Source organism: Anguilla anguilla, chromosome 1, assembly GCF_013347855.1.
Source record: "Anguilla anguilla isolate fAngAng1 chromosome 1, fAngAng1.pri, whole genome shotgun sequence".
Lineage (NCBI taxonomy): Eukaryota > Metazoa > Chordata > Actinopteri > Anguilliformes > Anguillidae > Anguilla > Anguilla anguilla.
The window spans coordinates 78,188,714-78,216,270 of NC_049201.1; the positions used below are offsets into that span (position 1 = coordinate 78,188,714).

Genomic DNA, 27,557 nt, shown 5'->3' on the forward strand with positions numbered 1-27,557 from the left:
GCCATTTCTTGAAATACAATTTAATGTGGCAACAATGACAACATGAGTTCCTGTTTGAAATCTCAGCATTTTACGGACTATGCCATGTAAAGATTTTTTTTTTAAACACACCACACAGATTTAGGCTACATCTTAGCTTCAGACATAGTCCTGAAAGATATTGGTGTTCCCTTCTGCATGCTGGTTTTCTCTTGATTAATTCAGATGCATGAAAACGTGCTCAAGTTCCATAATTTTAAGGCGAAACGAATTTTCACACAATGCACTGTTGGCTCATTACCATTTGCGTTTAAACTCATTTGAAATAACCTTTCCACAAATGGTTAACGTCCACACTTTCAACTTTTGGAACGTAACAGGTTTCTGCAAATGGTCCGTTAGTTATTCAATACAAAATGAAATTTCTTTGAAAAGCTATCCTTCGCCTCAGCACCCTGCAGAAAATTAGTTTAAGCTGCTTGAGAATGGATTATACTGATTAAAATCCCAGAAATTAAAGTGATAGGACTATGTTCTTTGAAACGTGAATATTTGTTTCTGAGATAACGGCTCGTTTTACTTAATGCACTGCTGATAAGCTTGGGGTGAAAAGCAGCATACAGGCGGTTGGCTGTTCGGGTGACTGATTGGGTTTGCTCTTTCGTGCGAGATAACTGCATTTTTTTATTCGCAGTTGACGTGAAACGATGCTCTTTAAAGCCCCGAACAGAGTGTTTTATGGGTCTGCGCTCCAGCTTCCATTTAAGCCGCCAGTTCATTCGTGGACAAGCGGCTATCCGGACGTAGTTTTCCCGCCTCTGGCAAGTCCTGGTGGCTGCGGTACGTCAGGGACCCGGCCGCCGATTTGGGAGGTTTAGTCTGTCATAAAAAAAAACGGCGGAAGAAAGAAAAACGCGATGGTATTTAGCAGAATCGCGAAAAGAGAAACTGTTCTGTCGTTTTTTTTTTTGTTTGTTTGTGTTAGCCAAGAGTTTGGCTAACACTTCTAAATAGCCTAGATCATTTTTCACCTGTTCTGCCTGTGAGGACTCTTCACGCGCGCTGTCCGCCTCCTCGAAATCCCCGGAGCTGCGTCTCGCTGAATCTCTGAAGTGCGGGGCAGCTGGCTTCTCGAGATGAAAGAGAGAAAGTCTGATTAAACAATTCGAGCACCGTTGAACTTCTGATATAGGCTACGCAATTTGAGAGTACCCTTGATCGTGTCGGCAAGATGAGGACATTGTGTGGGCTGTCATGGCCTGTTTCTCTGCTGCCTAGCCCGTGTCTCCTTACCTCCTGTTTTTCCTCGTTAAAAGCTGAACTGGCTCGCCCGTTGATCTCTCTGCGGCCGGGTGGTGTGCTTCTATTTGTTTCGTACCCAACTTCAAACCTGGGTTCTGCAGACGTTTTCTCCTGCAACCAAACCAACCAGTCATTCAGCGAGTTTTCATTTAGCCGGTTCTGGTGACTCACGTAGGCTACAACCAGACTGTCGCCTAGCACTTTCTACATCTCAGCTCCGTGAATTACAACAGGAACACTTTCAGGAATACCGGCACGTCTCACAAATAATTCACAGACCTCTTCTCAGGCAATAAGGTTAAGATAGATTGAAATTTGAAATTGTGGCAAATGTTACAAATGTTAAATAGTTTTTCCCTTCAATGCACGGAACTAAAGAATAGAAGGTTTTAAACAGTAAAACTGCTTCTCGACAACAAAGGAACTTTCCCTTATGGATTTCATGTCAGATTAGCATGTTGCTAGCCGTCAGTCCCTTGTATAATTTCACATCTGCTACAGAGCTATCTTGCCCGTGGGGTCGTACTCTCTCACGCCGCAGGTCAGGGCTGTCTTCTCTTGGCGTTTCCACGTGACGTTTGTCATCAAGTTCCTCGTCCTCCACAGTCTCTGCCGCTCTCTGACAAACACAGTAAAACGCTGGTTAGCTTGTGCTGGTACGTAGCATCCTTAGAACTCTTGCAGAATGGACGCTACATGTGTCTCCGCCTGGGTCTGCACAGAATGTACTTTCTGAGAAACGCGCACACACACACACACACACAGTGTTTGAAAGAGGAAGAGATGCAGGAACAAGTGAGGCAAATGGCCAAAAAATGAAGAGAGAAGAGGAGGAATAGAGAAAGGAGCGAAGGTGCAGGTGAGAGAACAGAGTCAGGCGAGTACCTGGTCGACAGGAAACTCCACAGCAGTGTCTTCATCCTCAGCCACCTCTTCGGCGCCCTGAACCTCCTTCCTCCTCTTCCTCACGTCCCCTTTAAATACACTGGGGTGTGCTGCGTTACAGTGAACAGAGTGTGGTTATGTACCAAACACACAGAACTGTTACAAACTAAGCACACTGAACACTGCACTGTTACAAACTAAACACACTGAACACCGCACTGTTACAAACTAAGCACACTGAACACTGCACCATCACCAACTAAACACACCGAACACCGCTTTGTTACAAACCAAATATACTGAACACTGCAGTTACAAACTAAACAGTGAACAGAGCACGGTTAGGAACTAAAGAGTGAATACAGCATGTTTAAACACTAAGCAGTGGGTGGTTTGTATAAGAGGTGTGTGTTGTGCGTGTGTGTGTGTGTCTGACTGCTGGGTTAACTCACCATCACCTCTGAGGGGACGTGAATATCGGGGTGCGGCCTTGTTCTTGTGGACCTTGGCTGGTTTGGCGAAGAAGAGGGACTCCTCCTCTTTTGGGGCCCTGCCCTGTTTCTTGGGGGCCCCGCGTGTGGGGGCCGGTCCTCCTGCCTCATCCCCCGTCGACTTCACCCTGCGGCCGTCACCCTGCGACGAGGCCAGCCGTGAGGGAGGAACAGGAACCCAGCACCTGTCCTTTAACCTTTGACCTTTGACCTTTAACCTCTGCTGTGAGCGGCTCCGCCCAGGTTACACTCTGAGAAACCATTAGCGCAGGTTAACGTTGTGCCCTGCGTATGCCTGAGTCACCCTTTCAGAAAGCCACATACTATAAGATGTAATGTGATATACTATAAGATGTGGTAATGTGGTTCTACACTAAATTATTGAAAGAATGTGCATAAAATAATTTAAGATTTTCATTTTCCAGAGTGGATTCCTGGTGGGTTGGCAGCATGTTAAATAAGTATAATTTTATTCCAATTTAGTTTGGTAATAAACCCTCATTGACAAGTAATCGCACATTTCACCTGTTAATTCTAATCTTCACAGAGATGAACTCCCCCCCGCCCCCCCCGAAATCCTGAATCCACTGGTGCATGGACAGGATGTAGCCATACCTCTGGGGAGTCCAGCAGGGTGGAGTCACTGTATCGATCCTGTGGAACACTGACCGGCTTCCTGCTCTGGAGAAGCACAGGAAGTGACAGCACAGGTTCACTGGTGGTCAGCGACTATGTCAAAGGCTCAGTGATCGTAACTCAATTCTATGTTCTAAGGACATTGGATTTGATTAAAGTTATGAATTTTGCTTGATATTTGACAACAGTTCAGTTATGGTAAGTGGCCAAAGCAGGCAAATTTTGAAATTTTCCAAAATTAAATTTTACTTTTCTTGAAAATTCAGATGTTTTACATGATTACAGACTAGTTCCAGTAAAAAACATTTTTTAAAATGTAATTGGTCTACCTCGTATCTTTTTGGCAGCCTCCTGTCTCCATAGTGGTTTCTATGAAACAGACAACAGAACTACAGCAACATACAGGGTGTAGCAACAGGAGGAGCAACAGGCTTTCAAATCAAATTTCATATGTTTCATAAGTTATATTCATGGAACTTCACAAATGTCTCCCCACATTTGTTATTCCAATACCAGTTAGTTATGAAATAGTTATGATGTTGAAATGCCAATGCACTTGCATGATATTTCTTAAAACATAAAAATATATACTGTTATCATTAAAATATATATATATAATTGTGGATAACAACTGCTGTTAGATACTGCCTTTGGATTTTGATTTTACATTTCATCTGTTGCTCAAGCTTCAGTACACCACCCCATGATGGTTTTTGTTTCTCATGTCCCAGCATTCCTCACCTTTAATTAAAACCGAGGTGAACTCCCTTTGCATTTTTCCCACGATTGTGTCAGATAATTTCACAACATAAGAGTCATTTATAAATGTGTAAAATACCGTAGTCACTGTGAACACAGCTGCAATTAGGACACCATTTTCACATATGAATAGCAAACTAACGGTGTCTGGCATTAAGTGGTTTAGGAAACTTCACTGGGGTGGGGTGGGGTGGGTGGACCGTGAAACCTAGGAGCGGTCCAGGAATGTTGATTGGGGAATGTGTGCTGGGCAGCCTTTATTGACCCTTTGTGTGATACCTGTGGCCGTGAGCAGCTGCCGCTTTGGGGACCAGCAGCTCCACGTACGGAAGCTTCTTGAACCTCTCCGTTCCCACGGCGACGTAGTACTGGCCACTCTCCAGCTCCTCTCCCGCGGACACGGCCCCGCCCTCCAGAGTGCACAGCCTGCGGGAGTTCAAGAGGTCGGGAGGTCAGGGGTCACAGGCTGGGGTTGGATAGATCGTGGGCAGTACTGCCCGTTCTCATCCGCTCCAGGAAAGATTTGGAAGAGGAAGTTGAGAGGTGGTTGTGAAAACAGTCACAGATCCACAACAGAAACACAAGTGTATGTGTTGTGTGTGTGCGTGTGTGTACAAGTGCAATTAATATATATATATATATACATTATTAAAAAAATTGTAGTAACTTTGTTTTTCTATGGGATTTTTCCCAGTTTGGTCCAATTGCAATGCTGTTAATAATCCTAGAGTGTGGCGGGACTTGAGCACAGCGCCCTCAGCTGGACGGCTGGTGAAGTGCAGCAGGTCGTTGGTTCCCCTTACCTGCGCACTGCTCCTGTACGCAGGCTGGCCTTCTCCGACACCATGCTGAGGATCTGCTCCAGGTCCTGCAGGGTGCTCCTGGGCAGGATGAACCTCATGGGCGGACACAGGAGGTCCCCGTTCCGAAACACGCTGCAGCGGGGATGGGGAGGAGACAGGGCACGAAGCTCAGTGTGTGTGTGTGTGTGTGTGTGTGTGTGTGTGTATGTGTGTGTGCATGCGTGTGTAACATGCTACAGCGGGGATAAGGAGGAGATAAAGCACAGAGCTCAGTGTGTGTCTGTCAATGTATGGGAGTGTGTGCGTGTATGTGTGTGTGCGTGCATGGGTGTGTGTGTACATGTGCGTACATGTGTGTGTGTGTGCGTGTACATGTGCATGCGTGCGTACATGCGTGTGTGTGTATGCGTGTGCGTACATGCGTGTGTGTGTGTATATGTGCGTGCCAGCGTGTGAGTGCCCGCACAAACGTGTGTGTGTCAGTTACACTCACTGGATGATGCAGGGTAGGTGAATGGCCTTCCTCCATTTTGCGGAGACGTTTGGCCTCTGAACTGCCCTCACCTGGAACAGACAGTGGTTAAGCAGCAATGATTAACATAAACACGGAGACGGTTGGGAGTTGAGTGAAAAAAACACAAACAAATGAAGGAAATCAAGGAACAAGTTATCAAAGGATAGAATAGAAAACTTTATTGTCCATTAAATATAAAATAAAATGGAAATTTTCCTTCAGCTCAATGCTCATTGCAAGTGGCACAGACAAAGGTATACACGGATTAAAAAACATAACAAAAGCAAACATTGGACAACCATAAGGTCACTATAATGTCCTTCAGGTAACAACACCGTAAGTCCTTCAAATAACATCTCCTGGTTACTGTTAGCTACATCCACATGCCCAAGTCTCTGGTTGGTCCATTATTGAGGATAGTGATTTCAGAGGGGACAAATGATTTTCTGTAGATGTTCTTCCTTGCCCTTGGGACCCTTAGTCTCCTACCAGAGGGTAGTTTTTGGAATGACTAGTGAAGTGGGTGGGAGCAGTCACCCACGATATGTAGGGCTTTCCTTTTCATGGCAAGACCATACAGGTGCTGCAGTGGTGCTTGCTTAATTATTTTACTGGCTTGGTTTATTATTTGTGCTAGTTCTGATTTATTGCACACAGTGAGATTTCCATACCAGGACACCATATTAAAGGTCATTACACTTTCAATGAGAGATCTGTACACCAAGACCAATGTAGGGGTAGTGACAAAAAAAAGCACTGTTTGCTCAATGATTAATAAGTAGAAGCTGCATCACACCACCCAGCCAGCCAGGAAAAAAAAAGATGCCTCTTCAAACACAATGACCAACCAATCAGGAAACTGATAAGGGCAGGCACTGTGAGACCAACGGCTACTCCAAAAAGAGCTACAGAAAGGTGCTTCATCCACATATTAATATTTCATATTCCGGCATTACTTTTCTGTAACATAAATGGCTGGCACACAAATAATTTTGCCTTTAAACGTGTTCAGTTTTAACATGGGAACGTCCAAATATATTTTATAAAAATTTATGAGAAATATGATTGTATCATAATGTAATCCAGCAAAATGTGAAAAGTTTGAATACCTTTGCAAGGCATCATACATATTAAGGGAGGGGATAGAGAAAACGTACGTCTCTTCTCTTTTCTGTTGTACACACACTAATGCCGTAGGCTAGATCAGTATTGCCTCTCGGACTGTTTCCATTAAAAAAGGAAAACAAAGTGAGTTTATGAAGCTGAACTATGCAACAGTGTTGACGCTACACACTGGTCGGCATGGAGCGCGGGGCCTGTCTGGGCACGCTCAGTGAGGCGATAATTAGCGGGGGTGACCAGGCCTTTGTTATCGCTGAAGAATGGGCAAGCTCACACCCGCGTCCCATGGGGCACTGCTTTAGGGCGAAACACGGCAACCGAGGAACGGGGGCCGTCGCCGAGCTCCCCTGCGCCTCACCGACACGCTGCGCTCTATTGTCTACTGGGGTGGAGGGGAGGGGGGGATTTCCCATAATGCAACATGGAGGGGGGATTTCCCATAATGCAACATGGAGGGGGGATTTCTCATAATGAAATGTGAATGGAGATTTTCCTGTAATGCAATGTGGAGGAGGATTTCCCACAATCCAGCGAGGGGGGGCCACCAGTCAGAATAGGTGACTACATGACTCTCAAGGTACTGTCACCCCCGGGAACTGCCTCAAACCCCACCGGCACTGCCCTCCACCCTGGGCTGGTCAGGGTGGGTCGGTCAAGCTGAAAAATGGCACAGCCAAATTTTGGCCCCAGTTAACATCCCCGAGGAAGGATTCTTGCAAAAAGTCAAACTGCTGAGCGTCAGTTCAAAAAGGATCCTATGACCGACCGGACAGCCCCAGGTCTGATTCATACTTGCATAGATGTCCCCAAGTGTAATGAATTTCTTTTCACTCAAGGGGTAGAATTCAGTCTATTCAGGTTAAACGGAGAAAGTCTCAGCTCTTCCTTTAGGGCATGGATACTCAAAGCTGGACCTCGAATCGAAATCCAGCCCTGGTTTCTTTTCCCCCTTGGTAATTAACGAAGCAATTAGTGCTACTGATGGGCCAGACTATATTCACACCTGACTTCCAGGTAAAGGGAGGGTGGAAAACCAGCAATTCTTGGACCACAAGGGCCGTGATTTGAGTAACAGGGCTTTAGGGTGAGAAGAACAGAGGGGTGGTCCAAGAGGGTAGCAGTTCAGACTCAAAACCGAAGAGTAAAATATTGTGGGTCTGATCCTCGAGAAGGACAGAACAGGTCATTGACCAGGACAGGGGTAGAAACTCCAGGTTCAGGAAGTAAAAGTCCTTACCCAGTATTTCTCTTTTTCTCTCCAATAACCTGGATTTGATAATCAGCACAATTCTTCGGTCAGGAGGTGAAACTAAGTGGTGAAATCAGCTGACCGGAGTTCATGGGTGGAAGAAACACATGGTGGGACTTTTACTTTCTGAACCCTGGACGTTCCACCTTGAATATTTTGATTGCGGTTTTTATTCACAATTTTAGCACTTAATTACGGATGCTTCTCTCGGGTTAGCCGGCTATGTTAACCGTGTAGCTGATTCTATAACGTTCTGGCGGCACTGCTACGGTCTCATTTTAACCTATAGCCTATGAATGCTCTTTGAGCAGGGCTATTCAACTGGCAGCCCGAAGGCCAAATACAAGCCCCCACGTATTCTTAACCCTTTGATCATTGGGGGGGAAAAAACAATTTGACTATGTCTATGTCCAGGTCCCATGTTCATAAGGCATGTTGAGAGTAGGAGTCCTTATCTGATTTCAGCTTAGCCTTTTATCTCGTACTGGGTAGGGGTATGGTTAGGTGGTTATAGACCAGGAAAAACAGATCTGCCGTGTCCGAACTAGCCTCACATTACTCATAGCACATTTTACGAAGGCATCTACTGTGCTATAGCGACACACGCTCAGTGCATTTAATACACAGTTTTATCCACGGTACATGGGGAACGTAGCCTATGCAGCCTCATTAAAAACTAATCTGGCCCCCGAAAAGAAACATCTGACGAACATTAACTGACACGCTTTGTTTTGTAAGTGGCTGCATGAACGTCATTCGATATATTCTCATTTTCCAACTGATTAACACTCAGAGCCGGAGGTGAAGTCAGAGAGAAGCGGCCGGCATCGTCAGGTCACGCGGGTTTCAGCGAGCGAGCGAGGGTGACTCACGCTGAACGGACACCTGAGCACCCCGCCGATCTCCGTAATAACCACCGGCCTGAAATTAAACTCAACGCCGCCAGAGAAGAAAGGATTAATCTCGTACTCACTTTCCCCCCTCTCCCTTCCTCCCTCCCTTCCGAGTGCCGACAAAATTTACGGCTCTGCCCTCTCCCCGAACTGCCGCACCAGCACATCCAAACGCCATTAAAGTGAGTTATTTCGGCCCGGCTACTGTACACAGAGAGGCCGAACCGTTTGCGGAAGGAGCCTTTTCTTAAGCAGCTGTGAACCTGACCATAAATGTGCAGCTATTCAGGGCTTCTGTCAACTCTGTCTACAACATGCTGCACTTCAGATGCTTCTCAAACTGTTCTTATGGCTGTTCAGAGAGAATATCTTGGTCTATATTAAAGCTGTCCAAGTTCATTATGCTTGGCCTACCCTACACAGACAGATTGCGCTGTTTTAAAAGTCCTCACTAAATTTAAACACATTAAGAAATATATTGAAATTAATATATTGTCAATATGTTGTAATGCTCGTCAATACATTTACAAATATACAAATTATTGCGACTTTAAGATTTTTCAGTGTATTACACTGCTGTGAAACGTGCAGTTTTTATTTACCACAAAATAAATGTATAATACATTGCGGATGCAACTTGAATGGCTTATTTTTAACACAGTATTGTTTTATACAGCTGGATATATACACACTGAAGTGATGGTTAGAATCTTGTACCTAGCTCTGGTGTATAGAACCTGCAACCAGCAGATTACCAGGCCAAATCCTTAACCATTATACTGCGCCTTGTGAAGGGTCACTTGTTTTTCTGTTCAACTACTAGTACAGGAGCTAGGAGAAACGCATAAACGGACACACCTGATTTTTTAGCAGTTAGCTTTGGCCCCATAAACAGCATTCCAATTCCACGGTCTCATTCGCCCACATAATCAGTGACCAGAACTGGATTAATAAGTAAGAAACTGTACAGCATTCCTGACCAGACGAGCACACCCACCTGAGCTCTGTCACTGCGGCGTGCGACGGGTTTCGGACCTGTGTTTGTGTAACTGCAAACAGGGGGGGGGGGAGAAAGAGCATTAATGAGAAACACTGAATGCTGTAACAATCTCCTGTTTTTACAAACCAGCTACACAGAACCGCCCAAGTAGAATCTGAGGAGTTGACAAAGTATGATGGTACTGACTCAGGGAGAGGACCATGTCTATGTAAAAGCCTCCCTTTCTCTAGGACTGTGACTTTTGTTTTTTAAGGTGTTTATATCGTATTGTGAGAATGTACAACATGTAACCAACATGACTGAAAACTGAGGCAGAAAATGCGTATCTGAAAACAAGCCAGACATGTGCAGGAGTTTATCCTGAATTCCAGAATATGCGCATTGAACAGGTACAACAGGACTCAATGTAACTCATTTGCCTCACAGTAACTCATTGACTAATTCTGAAATACAACACAGTGCCTACGTCTAAAACAAAAAAAAAATCACTTTTACTTTTATTTTACTGATCTCTAGCTCTTCCCCGCCATTTTAAATTATTAAACCGACACCAGAGTTTGTCCCTTTGGGCTAAATCTGCTTGCCCCGATACTGTAAATTTTTCATTAGTCCTAAACGAGTAGCGCACAAGTTCCGTTTCCTCTCCCCTGATGCCGCGGGCCCCAGGCTGGCAGGCAGGTAACTGGTGTGTTTCACAGAGCGGACAGGTACAGAATCTAAGTGTGTAAGTGTAAGTGGGGGTGGGGGGGAGCGGAGGGGGGGAGGCCAGGCACCCCGGCCTCTCGGCAGTACTCACTCCAGCTTCTTGAAGCGCTCGAACCCGGCAGCGACGTACTGCGCCCCGCTGCGCAGCTCCTCCAGCTCGCGGACGCGGTGGCCCGCGCCGGGCGTGTACAGGGTCCGCATGGCCACCGGCGCCCGGATGCTCTGCGTGACGTCACTCAGGAAGCACTCCAGGTTGGCCACCTGCCTGTGGTTGACCACGAAGCGCCGCCCGGGGAAGAAGGGGTCGCCGTTCCGGTAGACCATCACGCTCTTCACCGGGGGCAGCACCGCCGGCCCCTGAGTGCCCATTTCGGCCAAGAGACACCCCCCCTACCACCACCGCCACCCCACCCCTCCTCACTCCTTCCACCTGTCACCGTGCTGTCACACAAACATACACTCCTTACTTCACCTTTAAAAACAAAATTTAAAAAATAATAAAACACAACTTTTACACTTGGACGGCTAGGTGTGTCTTTTTTTTTTTTTTTGCTGCTGAATCGGGGTGGTGGGAGACCAGTCCGAGCCCAGGGTTCCAGCTGTTGAGTGTGCTCCCCAGCCCCCTCTCTCTCTCTCTCTCTCTGTCTCTCTCGCTCTCTCTGTCTCACACACGCCACACTCAGTGACTGCACCGGGTATGAGTATTTCCTGGTTGCCATGGCAGCCAGGGCCTGCAGTGACTGGCTGTGTGGGGCAGGCCACCAACAGCAACAACAAAGAGAGAGAGAGAGAGAGAGAGAGAGAGAGGGAGGTGAAGGAGTGAGAGAGAGAGGGGGGTGAAGGAGCAAGAGAGAGATAGAGTGAGAGAGAGAGAGAGAGAAGGGGGGGTGAAGGCGCGATAGAGAGGGGGGAGAGGGGTGACAGAGAGTGTAAGAGACTGTTATAAACTGAGTCAATAAGATAAGACGGACTCCTCTACCCCTTCTTCACTATGTGGCAGCAGATCAGCTTAAATCAAATGACCCCCCCCCCCCACCCCCTCACTGCCCAGTCAATGTGCTACCGAACACGGGAGAGCCAACAACAGCAAAGGAAAACCAAACTTCAAAAAAAAGCCCTCCATCAATCCGAGGTGAATTGACCGGGAAACAAGTTGTGGCTGAAAACACAGTCTGACCCTCTAAAACACAATTCCTGTCAACCGCCATTAACCCTCGTGCTCGGAAGGGTAGTGTGTGAATTATCCTCAGCCACCCCCCCTCCGGGACCTAGCTCGGTGTATGGAGCACGGTCCACCCCCAGAGCAGCCTCCACAGAGAGAGTGAGATGCTGGTAAATGAGTGGGGCTGGCAGACACACACGCTCTCCTTCTCTCTGGAGGTACGCAGTGACTGAAGGAGAGAACTCAAGGCTCTACACACAGAGACACCCACAGGACTGAAACACACAACCTGAGGCTGTACTCACACAGACACACACAGGCCTGAAGAACACAACCTGAGGCTGTACACACAGAGACACACACAGGCCTGAAGGACACAACCCAAGGCTATACACACAGAGACACACACAGGACTGAAGCACACAACCTGAGGCTGTAATCACACAGACACACAATGAAAGTGTCGAATGAACACGCAGCAGATGCAGAACACAATGCGATACAATCAGGAGTGGATTCATCCGTCCCCCCACCCCAGCCACTCTGCACTCAAAATCAATTTATTCATCTCCGAAATTCAGTTATCTGAGCTCATCACCGCTTCCCCTCAGCTCTCCACATTCTGACTCATTTCTTTTTTTTTTTTTTTTAAAGCAGAGCACTGATGTCAAAGCCCTTACACACCTGGTACAGAGATGCTGAATTACATTAAGGATTAGTCACTGGACATTATACCTGAGGACGCATAAGCACACAAGTGAAGTCAGCTTCCTGTCTACACAGGAAGCACGAGAGAGCAGATTTCAGTGGCAAAATATTTACTATGTTTCATTACTAAATGTGGTCTGGTCAATCAAACAGAAGAGAGTTTGTGATACATTGGCTGTTGGGCCCTGCCCTGGGTAAAGCGCTTGATGGAAGTGTGTCTTCTGTTCTGCTTCAAAATTCTGTAGCTTTTCCGACTGGGAAAATTCACTTAAATATACACCCTAAGGAAGCATCATTCAAATGACCAAAGACAAGCGCTTCAATTTTTTAAAATTCCAGTTTAATTCCATTTCATGTCTACAAAACTAAAATTTTATTGGACAAAATATAGTTTAGTTTTTACATTTCTCCATACAAAAATACCAACTTTTCACTATTTTTTTTTCCCGTTTCCATGAGTGCTGTTCTGTTAGCAGGCCTCACAATTAAGGTGTGAAACCTGAGAGATTCATCAGATACAGACATATACATATATACATTCGGAATACCAATATATACAGAGACCCCCCCCCCCCCAAAACTGCCCCAGCCCCCAGCACGTCCAAATTGGCTCCACCACTCAAGCAGGAACCCCCTCAGCAGCAGGAGGCTCTATCAGTCCGCAGATCACAGTTCTACCGCTCTGGAAGTCCCAGTCTCTGTTTCAACAGCAGATACTACAAAGAGAGGAAGGAAAAACAGAAAGAAGGAGAGAGAGAGAGAGAGAGAGAGAGAGAATTATTCAGTGATCACTACTCAATAATCAACAGTTAAGCGGTTACAAGTCTAATTACATTTCTAGAAGATTATTTATGATGGTCTTTCAGGATTCGTCACCAGGCAAACCGGATCAGAATGACCCCATATTGAACACATATTGACTGGTCATATAGCGATTGCAAAAATGCGCGGTTTCGCTCGCTCACAAGTTCACAAGTCGTTTAAAAAATAAAAAACGCTGTTCGATCGTGGTGACGCATATCAAGAAAGGAATGGGAAATTGGAACTTGCAAAACAAGACACACACTCACACAGGTGCATACACGCACACTCACACACAGGTGCATGCACTCACACACACACTCGCACGCACGCACACACACACACTGCTCCACCTTCTTCCTGCTGTTGATGGCCTGCTGCAGCCACAGCAGCTCCATAGACAGGTTGTTCCTGTGCAGACAGAGATCCTCCTGCTTCCTGGGGATGTCCTTCACCTGCGAGCGGCGGGGAGATCCTGAGGGAAGAGGAAGTGCTCTTAAACTCGCAGTCTTCACAGCGACACGCACAGGACAGCAGGCACCCTCCCGCCATCTTAAAAACATCTTTTCTGCTACTGACCCGTTCTTCCCTGCACAACGTCCACCAGGAGCTAATCTCCATCACCTATTCATTGGTTTAAAAATCATTTCATAGTTTTTCCAGTTGTCTCAATTATAATTTTTAATTGTGAAGCATGGCGGCAATCCATTCATCAATCCTTGGCACAGCCTAGACAGAATTAAAGATTGATTTATTGAAAGAAGGGTGTGACCTATAACGTGTGTGTGTGTGTGTGTGCGCGCGTGCGTATTTGTGTGGGAAAGGGAGGGGGGATTCCTAAAAAAGGACTGCCGTTGACTCCAGGGCTGAAGGTCTCCTCGCTAGCTTTTGTGCTCTTCATTTGAAGAAGGAAAGATTCATTTCCATCCCTCCCGCCACAACAATAAGGGCTGTTTAAGCCTCTCAAACGAGGGCTATTTTTCAGCCCATATCCACAGGCACAGCACCCATCACCTTACAGCTCATCCATCCTGGTCTACCCACATTTAAAATGCATGGTCAACCGAGAAGTCAATTTCCTTTTTCAGTGACGATCGTGGGAATGAGTGCTGGTAGGCAATGCATAGGATTAAGTAGCCAATTGGATATACAGGGACGATTACGTGGTTGGATGCAGAGCCAGTTTTCTGCAGGCCCTGCGCATTGGGCCCCTCCTCTTTAACCCTTGTGTAGTCTTCATATTATGTATGCACCCTGTGTCCACAGGGTCAGAAGTGACCCACCCTCACCAGTTATAAAGCCTCTACATTAAATTCTAAACCCAAAATCAATATTTTTCGCGTAGAAACAACCCGTCACTCGTCAAAAAAAAAAAAAAAAAAAAGAGTGAATAACGGTCTTCCTACTTCACAGTCCAGAGAGACTGCATATCTTCAGTCCACACCACTTGTAACAGATGGGGACTGGAGGCGTAGATTTTTGCTCAGTTTTCTTTTGTTTGCACTGTAAAGCATCTTTGTGACAGTGTCTCTGTAAAAAGCACCATACAAACACAGCTGAACGGAATTGAAATGGATCTTAAAACCACAATGACAGCAGTCAGGAGAGTACCTTTCCGTAGGAGGCTGTAGCCCGCATCCACGGCCGTGCTGTCCCACACTAATGTTTCCTTGACCACACTCCCTGGGTCCCCTCCTTCCTGGAGCTCAACTCTACTGCGCGTCTCGGTGCCCAGACTGAGATCACCGTCGCCCTCTGCTGGCCCGGAGGACCCACTGTCCCTCACAGCGGGGACACGGTCATACTGTTCCTGTTGGTGGAGTTCTCTCATTGCCCCCTGGCTGTCAGAGATCACCAGCTGCACCTCTTGCGATGTTCCTTCTCTGGGTTTCCCCAGGAGCTGCGTTAGCTCAGAAACACGGCTCGGCTCTTCTGGATTCTCACTTGAAGGACATTTATTGCTCTGCCACACGAAGGCCTGCAAAGACATGAGACTGTCACAATACACCTGACAAGGGGGAGGGACTAACGTGGATTTCCATTACTGTTATAAGTATCATTTCATACCCATTACTTGACAGGGCTAAAATCAGTGTAACAGCCAATAAATCAGAATGGTGTGGTTTATGGTTTACGTTGACTGTATCCTCTTATCTTTTATTTCTCTACTGCATGACGGAGGACTACACACATTCAATTCGTTTTGCAATTGTAATACACACGATATAAAACCTTGCAAATGAAAGGGGTACTTGCGTTTTTCGTGAAAAGAGGTATTGCAATTATGCCTCCCCTCCATTCTAGGTGGCTGAGGTCTCCCTCGATCTCACTCACGATGTCTTCATAATCCTGGCGCACTCCGCTCAGCTCTTTCCTTACCAAAAATCCACGAGCTTTTGCCTAAGGCGACAGATAACGAAAACACAGTCCAGTTAATTTATTCGCAAATCCTATTCAGTTAAGTACATACTAGTCACATACATTCAAATGAAAACAACAGAAAACATAGACTGTCAAACTAGAGTACGTGCAAGTTACCGAACCAACGATACACCACCAATATGTAACTGAGAAATATAGACTGTGTTAATGCTAGACGAGTTAGCCAAGTTACATTCGTTCTGCCGAGACGGCAAAGCTAGGATAGTTCTTTAAACTGGTAATGAACTCAATGAACAGGAACTGTCAACTTTAAAAAATATTGCGGTATCTGCTAGCTAACGTTTTATGTAGCTTACAAGCTCAAATCCCAAATAATATCCGATATGTCTAACTTCCTAAATTTTGATAGCATGTCTGACATTAGCAAAACGAAATATACTACCCATCGCACACAAGCCCGACCTGAAAATCAGTAATTATTCTTTCCAAATCTTGTCTCTCCATTTCAAATCTTCCGAACAGGAAGTTCCCCGCGTTTACTGAAAAACTTCCTTAGCAACACTTCCGCTTGTGACGCCCACGCTACCTTTCAGTCCGTTGTCAAGCTGTGCGCATTTGCACGTAATAGTTACTCACCTGCGTTGAACAAATCACGCCTTTTGATCACGAAGTTTTCGGTTTGAAACCCAACAGAGCCGATCACTTGAATTACAAAACCGTCGACGTCTCCAGACAATCACAGTTGCTCAATCTAATGAACACGTGAATTCCAACCAGCGACTCTACCAAAGCAGTAAAACTGTTGTAACAAAATTAAAAAGGGATAGACTATGTTTGAAACTGACATTCACTCAGTTTTATGAAAAGGCAGCAATTAGCCGTGGTTAAGTTGCCAGTTAAGTAGCTAAAGGCCATCAGTGCTGATTGACAGGTGTATTCTTGCCATGATCAAACGACTGGCTCAGAAGCATTACCATCAGAGAAACTGATCCTTGTATGATCAGGATGCAAAATAATTGCATGACACACTAAATGTAAGTGGATCTGGCTGATCAAGCATACATACCAGTGCCAATTCTATCACAGGACTATAAAAAAAAAAACAGACCAGCACCTCCCTGTGGCAGAGACAGAAACTTGGTTTAGAGTACTGTACTCTGAGTACACACTGTGAGCAGACCTCAAGTGACAGACTAACAGTACTGAACACCAACAAAGTCTTAATTCCTTGCTGAAACCTCACAATATATTTATTTGTGTGCCTCCCAGTAGACGGGTTCCCATGAGAAAATGATGCGTTTACCAGTGAGCATAACGCATGTGGAAACAAAACATTCAGAGGGCTGCTTTCGCGTTGCTGAGACAACACCATAACAAGTTGGGGCAACCTCCGCTTTTCCTCTGGGGGAGGATGTGAAATAAATCCTGTTTAAGAAAGGAAGAAAAATCCCTGTTTCCTATGTGATATTTAGCCTGTCTTAAGAGATCATTGGGCCAAGGTACTTTTGCTTCTTTTTTTTTTTGATACGAAGAATAATTGGTGTAGCGTCCTGGTAAAATGGTTCATTCATTTGTGTGCTTACCTTTATTTAATTTGTTTTGGTTATTGTGCAGTTCAAAGTTTTCGAATCATATTCCACTACACATAAATGTGAGTACTAACTGTACAAGGCGACTGTAATTATTTTCACAGAATTTTCACTCAATTCCTGGTAACAGGGTGGGGGTGCAGGGTCATCAGTGTTCCAACACAGAGGCTTCTTTTTCATTTTTTCATTCCATATGGAAAATGTGCTCGGTGAAGCGAGAAGCACTGCGTGTAACTGCTGGATTGTGTACAGCACCGTAATAAAATGTCGACTGAAAGACTGAAATAATGACAGAAAGTCTGAATGATCTGGGCCCCGCAGAGCACTACAATTGAATCACAAGCCAGGTTATGGAGAGGTCAGTTGTTTTTATTACATCAGAATAAGTACAAAACTGGTGCGAGAGAGCTAAATGCAATCCATTATCCATTGTGTGACAGCGCATAAAATGAAACATCTGTAGAAAGGTAAGAAGTTCTATCACAAGAGATGCGGAAGGAAAAAAAAATTATCCAGAGATGTTAGCCGTCCTCTGTGTTAGCAGTCTAGGCGTACCGAGGGGAACAGGAGGTAGAATTTGTATTTAAAGGATTTACCCCCACCCCCATCCCGGTGGGCCCATTGTTTTTTTATTTTTTTTTACAGTTGTTTTGCATTTATCAAACAAAAATACCACATTTGCAGTATTTATTTATTTACTCACAGACAACGTGTGAGGGTAGCACGCTGTAGCTGCCTCTAGCTATACCTGTCACACAACGCACCTGTGGCTACATTCTTATTAATATCAATTGCATTAATATAATAAATACTATGTCTAAAATATTTTTCTATTTCACTGCTCTTAACCCAAAGCTTAGGAAATGAGTATTACATAAGAGATTAAATCCTATAAAACAAAATCCCTTCTTTTCTTCAAGAGTGCTGTTAAAAAAAACAAACAAACAAATAAAACAACCATACCATTTGGTTGCTTTTCAGAGTGAGGGGGGGGGGGGGGGGGGGGGGGGGGGGGGGGGGGGGGGGGGGGGGGGGGGGGGGTTAGAATTCTACTCAGTTAATTTGTGCGCTCTGTCTCTAGATTCACAGGGGGAAAGGAAGTCTTATTTTACATGGGGGGGGGGGGGGTTGTTAGCCACAACCTGCAAGCTTGTGGGTAAGGCTGTGCAAAACCATGGGCCATGTCAGAATCAACGCACTTGCCTACTACTGTTCAGTGACGTGTATGCTCAACAGTAGGCAAGCGTGCTGATTTGGGCATGGCCCGTGAGCTCTGTGCTGGTCACAAGCCTCTAACCCTGTGGGCAGGACCCCCACCCGGCCCTGTCCAGATGCCTGTCAAAAAATAGCTGATCAATATGTAACACACCACAGACACTGTGTGAGACCACATCTTACTGAGCTAGCAATGATCACAGTATTCCAGTCATGCAAACATTTCTCTTCTACCAAATCATAATTGAAAAACTAAGTCTCTTCCAAAAATCTCTGATCTCTGTATTTTATCAATGATTGACGGTATTTTATCAATGATTTCTGGTCAGCAATACATGTATACTGCATACTATCCTTCATCACAAGGAACCAGCATGAGAGATCAATAAAGCCCAAAACACAATAACAGAGTCTTGCTCCAAACAGAAATAAATATCAGAGATCAACAAAACTAGGACACTGACTTGGTCCTGCTCCAAACGGGAATAAAACTCAAAAAGAGATCACACTAAATCAAAATAAAAGAAAAAAATAAATTTAAAAAATTTTCATCCAAAATGTAAACTTCGTTTTTAAAGGATCTAGCGATAGTAAAAAAAAAAAAAAAAAAAAAATTTAAAAAAAACTTTAAAAACTGTGGTGTAGCGATAAAAGGTGAACGTGCAGGTGCGTGACTCGTGAAACCCAATGCATTCTGGGAAAACGGCCAGGGGATCAGCCAGGGCAGGGGCTTTTACTGGGAGCAGTATTGAGTAATGGGTAGGGAACTGAACTTACAACCTGAGGGTTGCGGGTTTGACTCCCAGGCGGTACTAGAGCAATGCGCTCAACCTGAATTCCTTCTGTATGCATCTAGCGGTATAAATGGGTTTGCTACGTAAAAGTGAGAAATTCTCTGAGCAGCTGCTAAATGCCTGTAAGGTGAAGTAGTGTAAGACAATTACACTGAGGAAGCTGAGACAAGTAAGGCTACTGGAGGAAGAACAAAGACAAGCTGTGATTCTTTGTGAGGTGGAATGAGATTACATGGGACGGACCTTAATATGATGCACAAATACATGTGTGTGCAATGCATGCATGTGCACACACACACACACACATTGGTGCCTACAAACATACAAGTATGCACACAGGTGCACACACACTTACTAAGGTACAGCTGCACACACATGAAATGTACACACACACACACACACACACACACACTCTCCAGACAGCTTTAATCAAACAGCCACTGTAACTACACTTGTAAACAATGGGCAGAAAAACCTGCAGCGAAATCACATATCACTTTGGGTTTTCATTTTCCTAAAGCAATTGTGCTTTTTCTGTGGATCCCGGTTTATGCCGTTCACAGTCCATGCTAGCTCTGTTAACCATCATCACCACAGTAACCTTTACTTCCTGTCTGGACAGATTTGCTTCTCCCTCTGACCCCGTCCCTCCTCTAGTCGGATCGGGATTTGTGCACATAGACCTCCCTCCTTCAGGAAGTCGATGTCTTGGGCAGGTCCTGGTTCTCCGCCAGGTGTAGTTTCTGTCTGGAAATGTCTATATTAAGGATCAGTCAGACTGGACCTGAGGGGAGGGCTAAAAATGGAGAATTCAACACTGAGTAATAACCCATCTCAGCCAATGAGAGAGCAACGGTGGGGGGGGGGGGGGGGGGGGGGGTTGTGACATCACAGCACACAGACCATCACAAGCCAATCAGCCCCAAGGCGAGAGCAATGGGGGGGGGGGGGCAGGAGGCGTGACATCACAGCACACAGACCATCAAAAGCCAAACAGCATGACCGACAGGCACCTCTGTGAGTGTCAATCAAAGGAAAAGGATACATAGAGCTGCTGAGTTCCTCCAGCTGTGGGGAAAATGGGGGAAAAATGTGTCATTAGGTGACAGATAGGCTCACATGCAGAGCCACCATAGAAAGTATCTAAATAGCATAGCTGTTATATTTCCTGACAAAACAAACAGAGCAGACTTAAGTGCTTTCAGCCAGTTGCCTATTATGGCACATTTTCAGAAAACACACGCACACACACGCACGCACATACACACACACACACACACACACACACATACATACATACATACATACAGGCTCACCGTTGGTGAACATATTTTTCCATTATAGTTTTAAGCCCTTCTATGAATCCTTTGATGTTGCCATGGCAGCAGGGTATCTTTGGCATTTGTGTCTCTATGGAGACAAGGGTTCTTTCAGACCACCCTCTGACATTCCACAGCACCGGACAGGGGGAGCCGGGGTAAGCAGCAGAGCCGGATAGTGCACGCTCTTCTGAGAGAGCCAATCAGAAGCGCTCATTTATCTGGACGCCATTAATAAACGCTATTTTTATTTTTATCACGGCTTCAGCCGTCTGCTCTGTGTCCTCCTCTCCCAGCGATCCTCACAGCTCGTTCGGGTGCCTGAAACCAAGCAGGGCAACTGCACTTCAAGTAACTGGGCCACACTGGACCAGACAGCCAATCGGGAGGTTGGGGGGGGGGGGGGGGGCGGCGGTGCCACTGGTGAGCTCTTGAAGAAGTCACGTGACAGGCCTGCCTAGCCGATTCATCCGCGGCCAAACTGATTTCCATGGCGGCTATAAATACGAGCGCCGAGTCCTTTATCCGCCGCGGACAAAGAAGCGAGCAGCTGCAGCCAAACCGCAAACAGGTTAACCCTTTCAGCAGCGAGGTCACAAACACGCGATCAGAACGTTCTCATCCGAACATTCCGATGCTGATGTCACAATCGCCGCTGGTGACTGAAAGCAGTGGAGTTCTAGAACACTTGACACTTAAAACATTCTAAAAATCATTCTTTAAAAAAAAAAAAAAAAAGAAATCAACTCAAAAAAAGGGTTTTTAATAACGACCCTGGGGAGCTGAGACTGCTGGGGCCCGGGGAAGCGAGGGGGCGCTGGGGCGACCCAAACCCCTGGGTACTCTGAGGCACCATCCAGATGTCAGACCACAGAGCTGGCGCCTCAGACCAGCAGTCTTCAGACTCAGTCCTGGGGGACCACTGTGTACACTGGTCTTAGTCACAGCCAGTATCTTGATCGATTAAAGAATTCCTTCACAAATCTTATCTTAATAAACTACAGGTTTGGCTCATTGATTTAGTTTCAGTGACCTGGAGTCCTTACTGGTTTATAGTCCTAAGCTGTGAATATTGGACCTTCTCAGTCTTTCTTTAATTCTGATCTTCTGGCGCCTTCCTCTTCAGAAGCCATTATGACTCTGCTGAGCACTACCCTTTCAGACCACGCCCTGACTTCAGCAAATATTTGTTCTGAAACAAGTTTTAATTCGTTCACAAACATCAGCTAATGTTTGCCCTGCTGAACGGATACGGTCGCAGTCGGTTGCCCTACTGAATGCAGGTGCAGCTCCGGTCGGTTGCCCTACTGAATGCAGGTGCAGCTCCGGTCGGTTGCCCTACTGAACGCAGGTGCGGCTCCGGTCGGTTGCCCTACTGAACGCAGGTGCGGCTCCGGTCGGTTGCCCTACTGAACGCAGGTGTGGTCGGTTGCCCTACTCAACACAGTTGCAGCTCAGGTCGGTTGCCCTACTGAACGCAGGTGTGGTCGGTTGCCCTACTCAACACAGTTGCAGCTCAGGTCGGTTGCCCTACTGAACCCAGGTGCAGCTCTGGTCGGTCGCCCTACTGAACACAGGTACGGTTGGTTTCTCTACTGTACGCAGGTGCGGTCGGGTGCCTCGCTGGGCGCAGGTGTGGTCGGGTGCTTCGCTGGGCACAGGTGCGGTCGCGGTCGGGTCCTTACGTTGCCCAGCAGGTGCTCCAGGTTGCGGTCGGACGCGGTCTTCCTCTGGTCCTCGGACAGCTCCTCCACGTGGCTGTCCAGGCTGAAGTGCAAACGGGCCAGCTTCTCCTGCAGCTCCCGCACGTGCTCCAGCTGCTCGAAGGAGCACACCTTACCTGGGGGAGGGAGGGGGGGGAGAGAGAGAGAGAGAGAGAGAGGGGGAGAGATACAGAGAGACAGATAGAGAGAGAGCAAGAGAGAGATAAAGCGTTTGAATTTGAGAGAGACAGAGAGAGAGAGAAAGAGAGAAACAAAGAAAAAAATCAGTCAGTCACACAGTCAGTCTGTCAGTCAGGCAGTCAGTCACACACCCACACACCTTTGCCACGAGGACGGGAGGACAGGAAGAATGCAGTAACACACACTCGGTGTGCACTGTTCTCTGCATGCACAGAGACGTCACGGAGGCCTCCCCTGGGCTATTAAACGAAGGTCAGTTTGCTCTGCTCCGTTACACTCCACCCCTGCAGAGAGGACGAGGGAGGCGTGCAGGGGACACGTTCTCCACCTCGCCTCTATAGGCACGGGACGCACGGAGAGACAGGAGGCCGGGTCAACGACGACCCCGTTTTCCTCTCGAGAAAAACGAAAGAACGTAAAAATCGGCACGGTCTACAACCCCGCTCGCTAACGTGAGGGTCAAGCTTCATCAGCAGAGCATCTCAGAGCGCAGGCCAGCCCGAAGGCTCAGCGCCGATCAGACAGCTTCCACTTCTAACGCTGGCTGACGGGCCTTCCGCGCGGAAAAAGCCTTTCAACTTTCCGCAAGGGCAAGTTCAAAGACCGCTGTCACTCAGGAAGGCGCTCGGACTAAAATAGCAAATGGCGATTTTACGATTCTGATCATTTAGGCACACACAGCTGAGCCAGCTAATATCCAGAAAAGACAACACTGTAAATGTCATGAGAGCAGAAAGTGTGTGTGTATGTGTGTGTGAATCTAGCGTACACACTTTTCTACGGTTTGTGACTGGTCAGTCACGGTCCACATGATCGAGTATAAGAATAATCTCAAATACTTTGAACTTTGATGTGTCACATTGCAGGTCAAGGCTTTCTCAACCATAAGCAACGGTCCACAAAAGTAGTGACAGTGTGCTGGGACAGATTGCAGTTAAAAAAATGGGCGAAATCACCATAGAAATCCAGCATTTCAACAGTTAAGTCAATGAGAAAATGAAGAATTAGCCGTCACTTAAAACACAAACATGGACGCGGACCCAGGTAACACCCCCCAGCCTGTGTCCCATGAGGCAGCGGGGCGCACCGAAAGCCTGCAGCTTGCCCGAGTGGAAGTCGTTGAGCAGGTTGAGGAGCCCCCCCTCCATCTCCCGAACGTCCGACACGTCCGTCAGGAAGGAGTGCTGCAGGGGGGAGGACTGCACCACCTTACTGGGGCCTGCGGGCTGGGGCGTGCGAGGCTTCTCCCTATGGGGTCTGAGAGAGAGAGAGAGAGAGAGAGAGAGGGGGGGGGTGGAGAGGGGAGAGAGTAAAGAACAGACAGAAAGGGAAGACAGAGAGGGATGTAGGGGACAGAGAAAAAGGGGTAAAGAGAGTGAAAGTGAGGGAGAGAAAAGGAGGGGGAGTTAATAAAAAAAGAAAAGTAGAGGAGGGAGAAGGAGACAAAATAGTGTCGGCATCATTAAAAGGTGAACAAGGGCACATTTATGCTAAAGCAGTGGAAATATAAGATACTGACCCTCAAAGCACAAGGGAGGTATCGTCTGTCTAAAAAACACACAATAACAATAATGTTCACTCCATAACAAGTGAGATATACTTACTCCCAAAAAACGAACAAGTATCAGGCTACTTTTAAAAGCACAAAGTGTTATACTCACTTTCAATGAACAAAGGAAATGTATTATTTTCAAACTGGGGGAGATAATATTCACTCTCAGAAAGAACAGAGGAGACATATTCACTCTTAAATGACGGGAAGTCTATTCACTCTCACACCACAAGGTGATACGCTCACTTGGGTAGCATAAGACAGACAGGTTCACCCTCAAAGCGTCCCGTCACTGTGTCCTTAAGCTGCGAATGCACCGGGGCGGGTTCGATCGTAAGGGGAGGGGTTCGAGCGTACGGGACACGGTCCAACCGTACGGGACAGGGGGGGCTGGACCGTAGCAACACCACACGCAGCCTGACCTCACGAACCTGGAGTTTTTCGGGGGGGCGACGGCTACACTGTGAACGTCGCGGGGCTGTCCCGCCGTCCCCACCGACCTCTTCAGCTTGCCCCTGGGTTTCGGGGAGGGGGGGTGAGGGAGGCCGAGGGTGAAGGTGGCACTCCTGCTGGACGGGAGGACCGAGAGCTTGCGGGGGTTGACGGGGGGCGGGGGGGGCTGGGGGAGGGACACTTTGGGGCTGCGCTTCTTTCGTTTGTCCTCCATGCGTCCGTCCGTCCGTCCGTCCGTCCGTCCGGGCCACGCCCTCTCACACGAGTGCAGAAAGGGCCAAACTGTGAGGGACAGGAACAACGGAGACAAACTCAGGGCCGCATCAGTCCCCCCGAGACCCCTCCTTTCATTACATTACATTACATTACAGGCATTTAGCAGACGCTCTTATCCAGAGCGACTTACACAACTTTTACATAGCATTTTTACATTGTATCCATTTATACAGCTGGATATATACTGAAGCAATTTCGGTTAAGTACCTTGCTTAAGGGTACAACGGCAGTGTCCTACCCGGGAATCGAACCTGCAACCATTCGGTTACAAGCCCAGTTCCTTACCCACTGTGCTACACTCCGTCCACCACTTTCACTAAAGAGAGAACGAGAGAGAAAGAGAGAGTTTGTGTGTGTGCAAGAGAGTGTGTGGGTGTAAGAGAATGTGTGTTTGTGTGTGTGTGTTTGTGTGCATGCGTGTGTGTGTGTGAGACAGAAAGAGAGAGAGTGTTTGTGTGTGTGTGTACAAGACAGAGAGAGAGTGCATTTGTATTTGAGAGACATGAAGAAAAAGCGACTTCACAGTGTTGAGGAAAAAACCAATGCATCTTGGGTATCAAACAAAAGAAGAAGCAAGCTTTGAGGTTTCCATGCGCATGAACACACACACACACACACACACACACACACACACACACACACAATCTCCCTCTCTGTATTCCCATACCCACTTATCAGAAAACAAAGGGTGTGTGTGCTTATAAGCAATGCTTTCTTGCTGCTGGAAAAATCATAAACAAACGTTCCCTCACATTGGGGGATTTAGGGTACCATAAAATAAGTAATCTCAGAGGTTGCTACACAGTTTAACGGCAGTTTAGCAGCCTCTGGATCGCTTCCTAACACCTGTTACACCTCTTTCACTGTTCCCAAGTATAACAAAATGGTGTCACACTCACCCATAAAAAATAAAACTCTGAAAATATTACACTCATTAATGTTCTTCTTTTCTAATTTTTGGCTTGTAGGGACCACGTTACATTTTCTGGAGGCTGAACTACCAATCGCCTCCTACCCCCCCGAAATGACTGTCAAAGTATTACGAGTTATTAAATATTCTAGAATGTATTTTTACGCTGTAAATATACATGATTATATAAACATTTAAGAAAGATCTAACACTGTATGCTACGAAGTACTGCTTTTAGCTCCAGTAAGGAGGTTTTAAAAGTGTTTGTATAGCCACTGCTCTCTGCAATTATAAAATAGCACTGAATGAAAAAACTGTGAAAATGACAGTGTTCTTAGCAGAGCATCGCCCGCGCGGTCAAAAGGGAATTCACCCAGTGCCTAAATGTGCCCCTGAGACATAACACGAGATTCAAAATGTGGGTCAGACAGATAATTAAACATCGGCTAATATTACAAAGCACCTAGCAACGAGCATAGTGCGCCACCCCAACGTACCGATCGCTGACGATTCTCTGAGGATTTAGCCAGTATCTTGATGGCAATGGTATTTAAATTTCCCGGTGCTTTGATTCATCCACGTTTTATCCTACAAACCAACAGCTACGTTTCCAAGAGCGGATGTGCAGCTAGCTATCATGGCTAAGAATGGAAAATCAATGCACACCATGCTACGATTTAAGCTGGTAATCACATTACGGTTGAGCCAGTGTTCTGATATTAAACCTAAACGGTTAGGTGAGCACGTTTCAATGCAATACCAGAAAAACAAAACACAAAAATTAAGTTGTAAAATACAGAAACATTCATTATTACAGCAACGGTCCAATTATTCAGGACATTCGAATGTGTCGTGAATAACATCCCGATCGGGATACTTCAGAAGCCAAAACATTTCTTTCCTTACCGTAAAGACCGGTGCACAAATCGTCAAAAGGATAAGACTGTGCGCCGCATTAATTACAAGGCAGTGTATTTAGCCACATTCATGTCAGAATTCTTCGTTTTATTTGTCTTAGTTATAAAAAGCAGAGACAGGGACCACTGTGCCACCGCTTGTTTCCCAGTCCTTGTTTGTTGACCGTAGATGCAAATCAATCCCGGGCGCGAGGCGTCAGAGGACCGAGTGCAGGCAAGGTCTTCTTTAGTTTTAAAGGGCCAGTCACACTTTTACGGGATGCTAAATAACTCGTGCGCTTCTATGAAGGGGACGGTGCCCGTTGCAATTGCGTTGAATGAAATGAAACTATGTTTTTTTCCCGAAATTGTTTAAGGTGTTATCACTACAAAATGTTAATTAGCTTTATTTTATGAACAATTTTATGCTACAGTAGCACTGGTACTTTGGACCGGTTCCGCCGAGGTTGGGGATGGGGGGAGGGGGGATTAACGGAATATCATTACAGAATAGGCTATATATTACAGTTTGACGCAATTAAGAACCATTACTGAGACATTACCGAGCAAACCTGCCCCTCTAAAATTGTATCTAGGGCTGCCATTTCCCAAATAAAAATGATGCATGCAGGTTATTGTACCTGCAGTCCTGAGTAGTTACATTAACCAACCCCCCCCCCCCCCCCCCCCCCCCCGCCCCATAGAACATATGCCACACGTTTCTGAACCAACAATATTTTTTGCACCACCCTCCCCTAACAACGACTTGGGACCTCCTCTGGCAATTAGCAAGAACTCACCATTCATATTAGTCATGAGGGTGACCCCCTACCCCTCCTCGAATCCTGCATCTAAAATGGATGTTAAACGCTGACCAACACCGAAAACTAACTGACACCGCAGTTCTCCAGGACTGGAATGTGACACCGCTGCTCTAATGCTTTGGTCTTGGTTCACACAGTTCGAGGCACGCGCTCATCTCCCGGTTGTTCGAGCGCTGCAGCTCCGTTCGGCTTGCTCCAAGCCTTCGCCGCGGTTGGATAGCTGAGTCGTCGCCGCTACGTCTCAGGATCTGAATTATCACACCAGACTGGGCTTCCCCGGGCCGTACAACTCTGTCTGTCTCCTGACAGATTCTATACAGAAGCTTCCCGATCCCCGGCGCCACCAGTCTTGGAATAGTTCGCTTCCTCTGAGCTGCAGTGCCCGTTGTGGTTGCGCTCGAGTCTGGTTGCCATTAGGCCTAAATTGCTTAGCT

The 27,557-nt window shown here is 46.5% G+C and overlaps 3 protein-coding genes across 4 annotated transcripts; all 3 read right to left on the minus strand.

The window, feature by feature from the left end:
• Window positions 1-4: 4 nt before the first annotated feature.
• Window positions 5-11,030, minus strand: dcdc2b (doublecortin domain containing 2B). Its single transcript, XM_035434560.1, has 13 exons — window positions 10,430-11,030; window positions 9,631-9,682; window positions 5,349-5,419; window positions 4,856-4,987; window positions 4,332-4,478; window positions 3,623-3,662; window positions 3,273-3,338; window positions 2,619-2,799; window positions 2,167-2,276; window positions 1,808-1,900; window positions 1,273-1,392; window positions 1,011-1,106; window positions 5-858 (listed from the first exon to the last, which is right to left on the minus strand). The coding sequence occupies exons 1-13, from the start codon at window positions 10,705-10,707 to the stop codon at window positions 742-744; spliced, it is 1,503 nt and encodes a 500-aa protein (XP_035290451.1). The 5' UTR covers window positions 10,708-11,030; the 3' UTR covers window positions 5-741.
• A 1,496-nt stretch (window positions 11,031-12,526) lies between these two features.
• Window positions 12,527-15,973, minus strand: iqcc (IQ motif containing C). 2 transcript variants are annotated; one of them, XM_035410290.1, is made up of 5 exons: window positions 15,854-15,973; window positions 15,266-15,409; window positions 14,621-14,987; window positions 13,363-13,484; window positions 12,527-12,924 (listed from the first exon to the last, which is right to left on the minus strand). In XM_035410290.1, exons 1-5 carry the CDS (start codon window positions 15,893-15,895, stop codon window positions 12,883-12,885), a joined length of 717 nt encoding a protein of 238 aa, XP_035266181.1. In that variant the 5' UTR covers window positions 15,896-15,973; the 3' UTR covers window positions 12,527-12,882. The 2 variants fall into 2 exon arrangements, with proteins under 2 accessions (XP_035266181.1, XP_035266190.1); XM_035410299.1 differs by having other exon boundaries at window positions 15,811-15,864.
• A 2,880-nt stretch (window positions 15,974-18,853) lies between these two features.
• On the minus strand, window positions 18,854-26,659 carry ccdc28b (coiled-coil domain containing 28B). The gene is made up of 6 exons (XM_035408865.1): window positions 26,310-26,659; window positions 24,196-24,499; window positions 23,300-23,469; window positions 21,994-22,148; window positions 20,035-20,057; window positions 18,854-19,736 (listed from the first exon to the last, which is right to left on the minus strand). The coding sequence occupies exons 2-6, from the start codon at window positions 24,429-24,431 to the stop codon at window positions 19,682-19,684; spliced, it is 639 nt and encodes a 212-aa protein (XP_035264756.1). The 5' UTR covers window positions 24,432-24,499; window positions 26,310-26,659; the 3' UTR covers window positions 18,854-19,681.
• Between the last annotated feature and the right edge of the window lie 898 nt (window positions 26,660-27,557).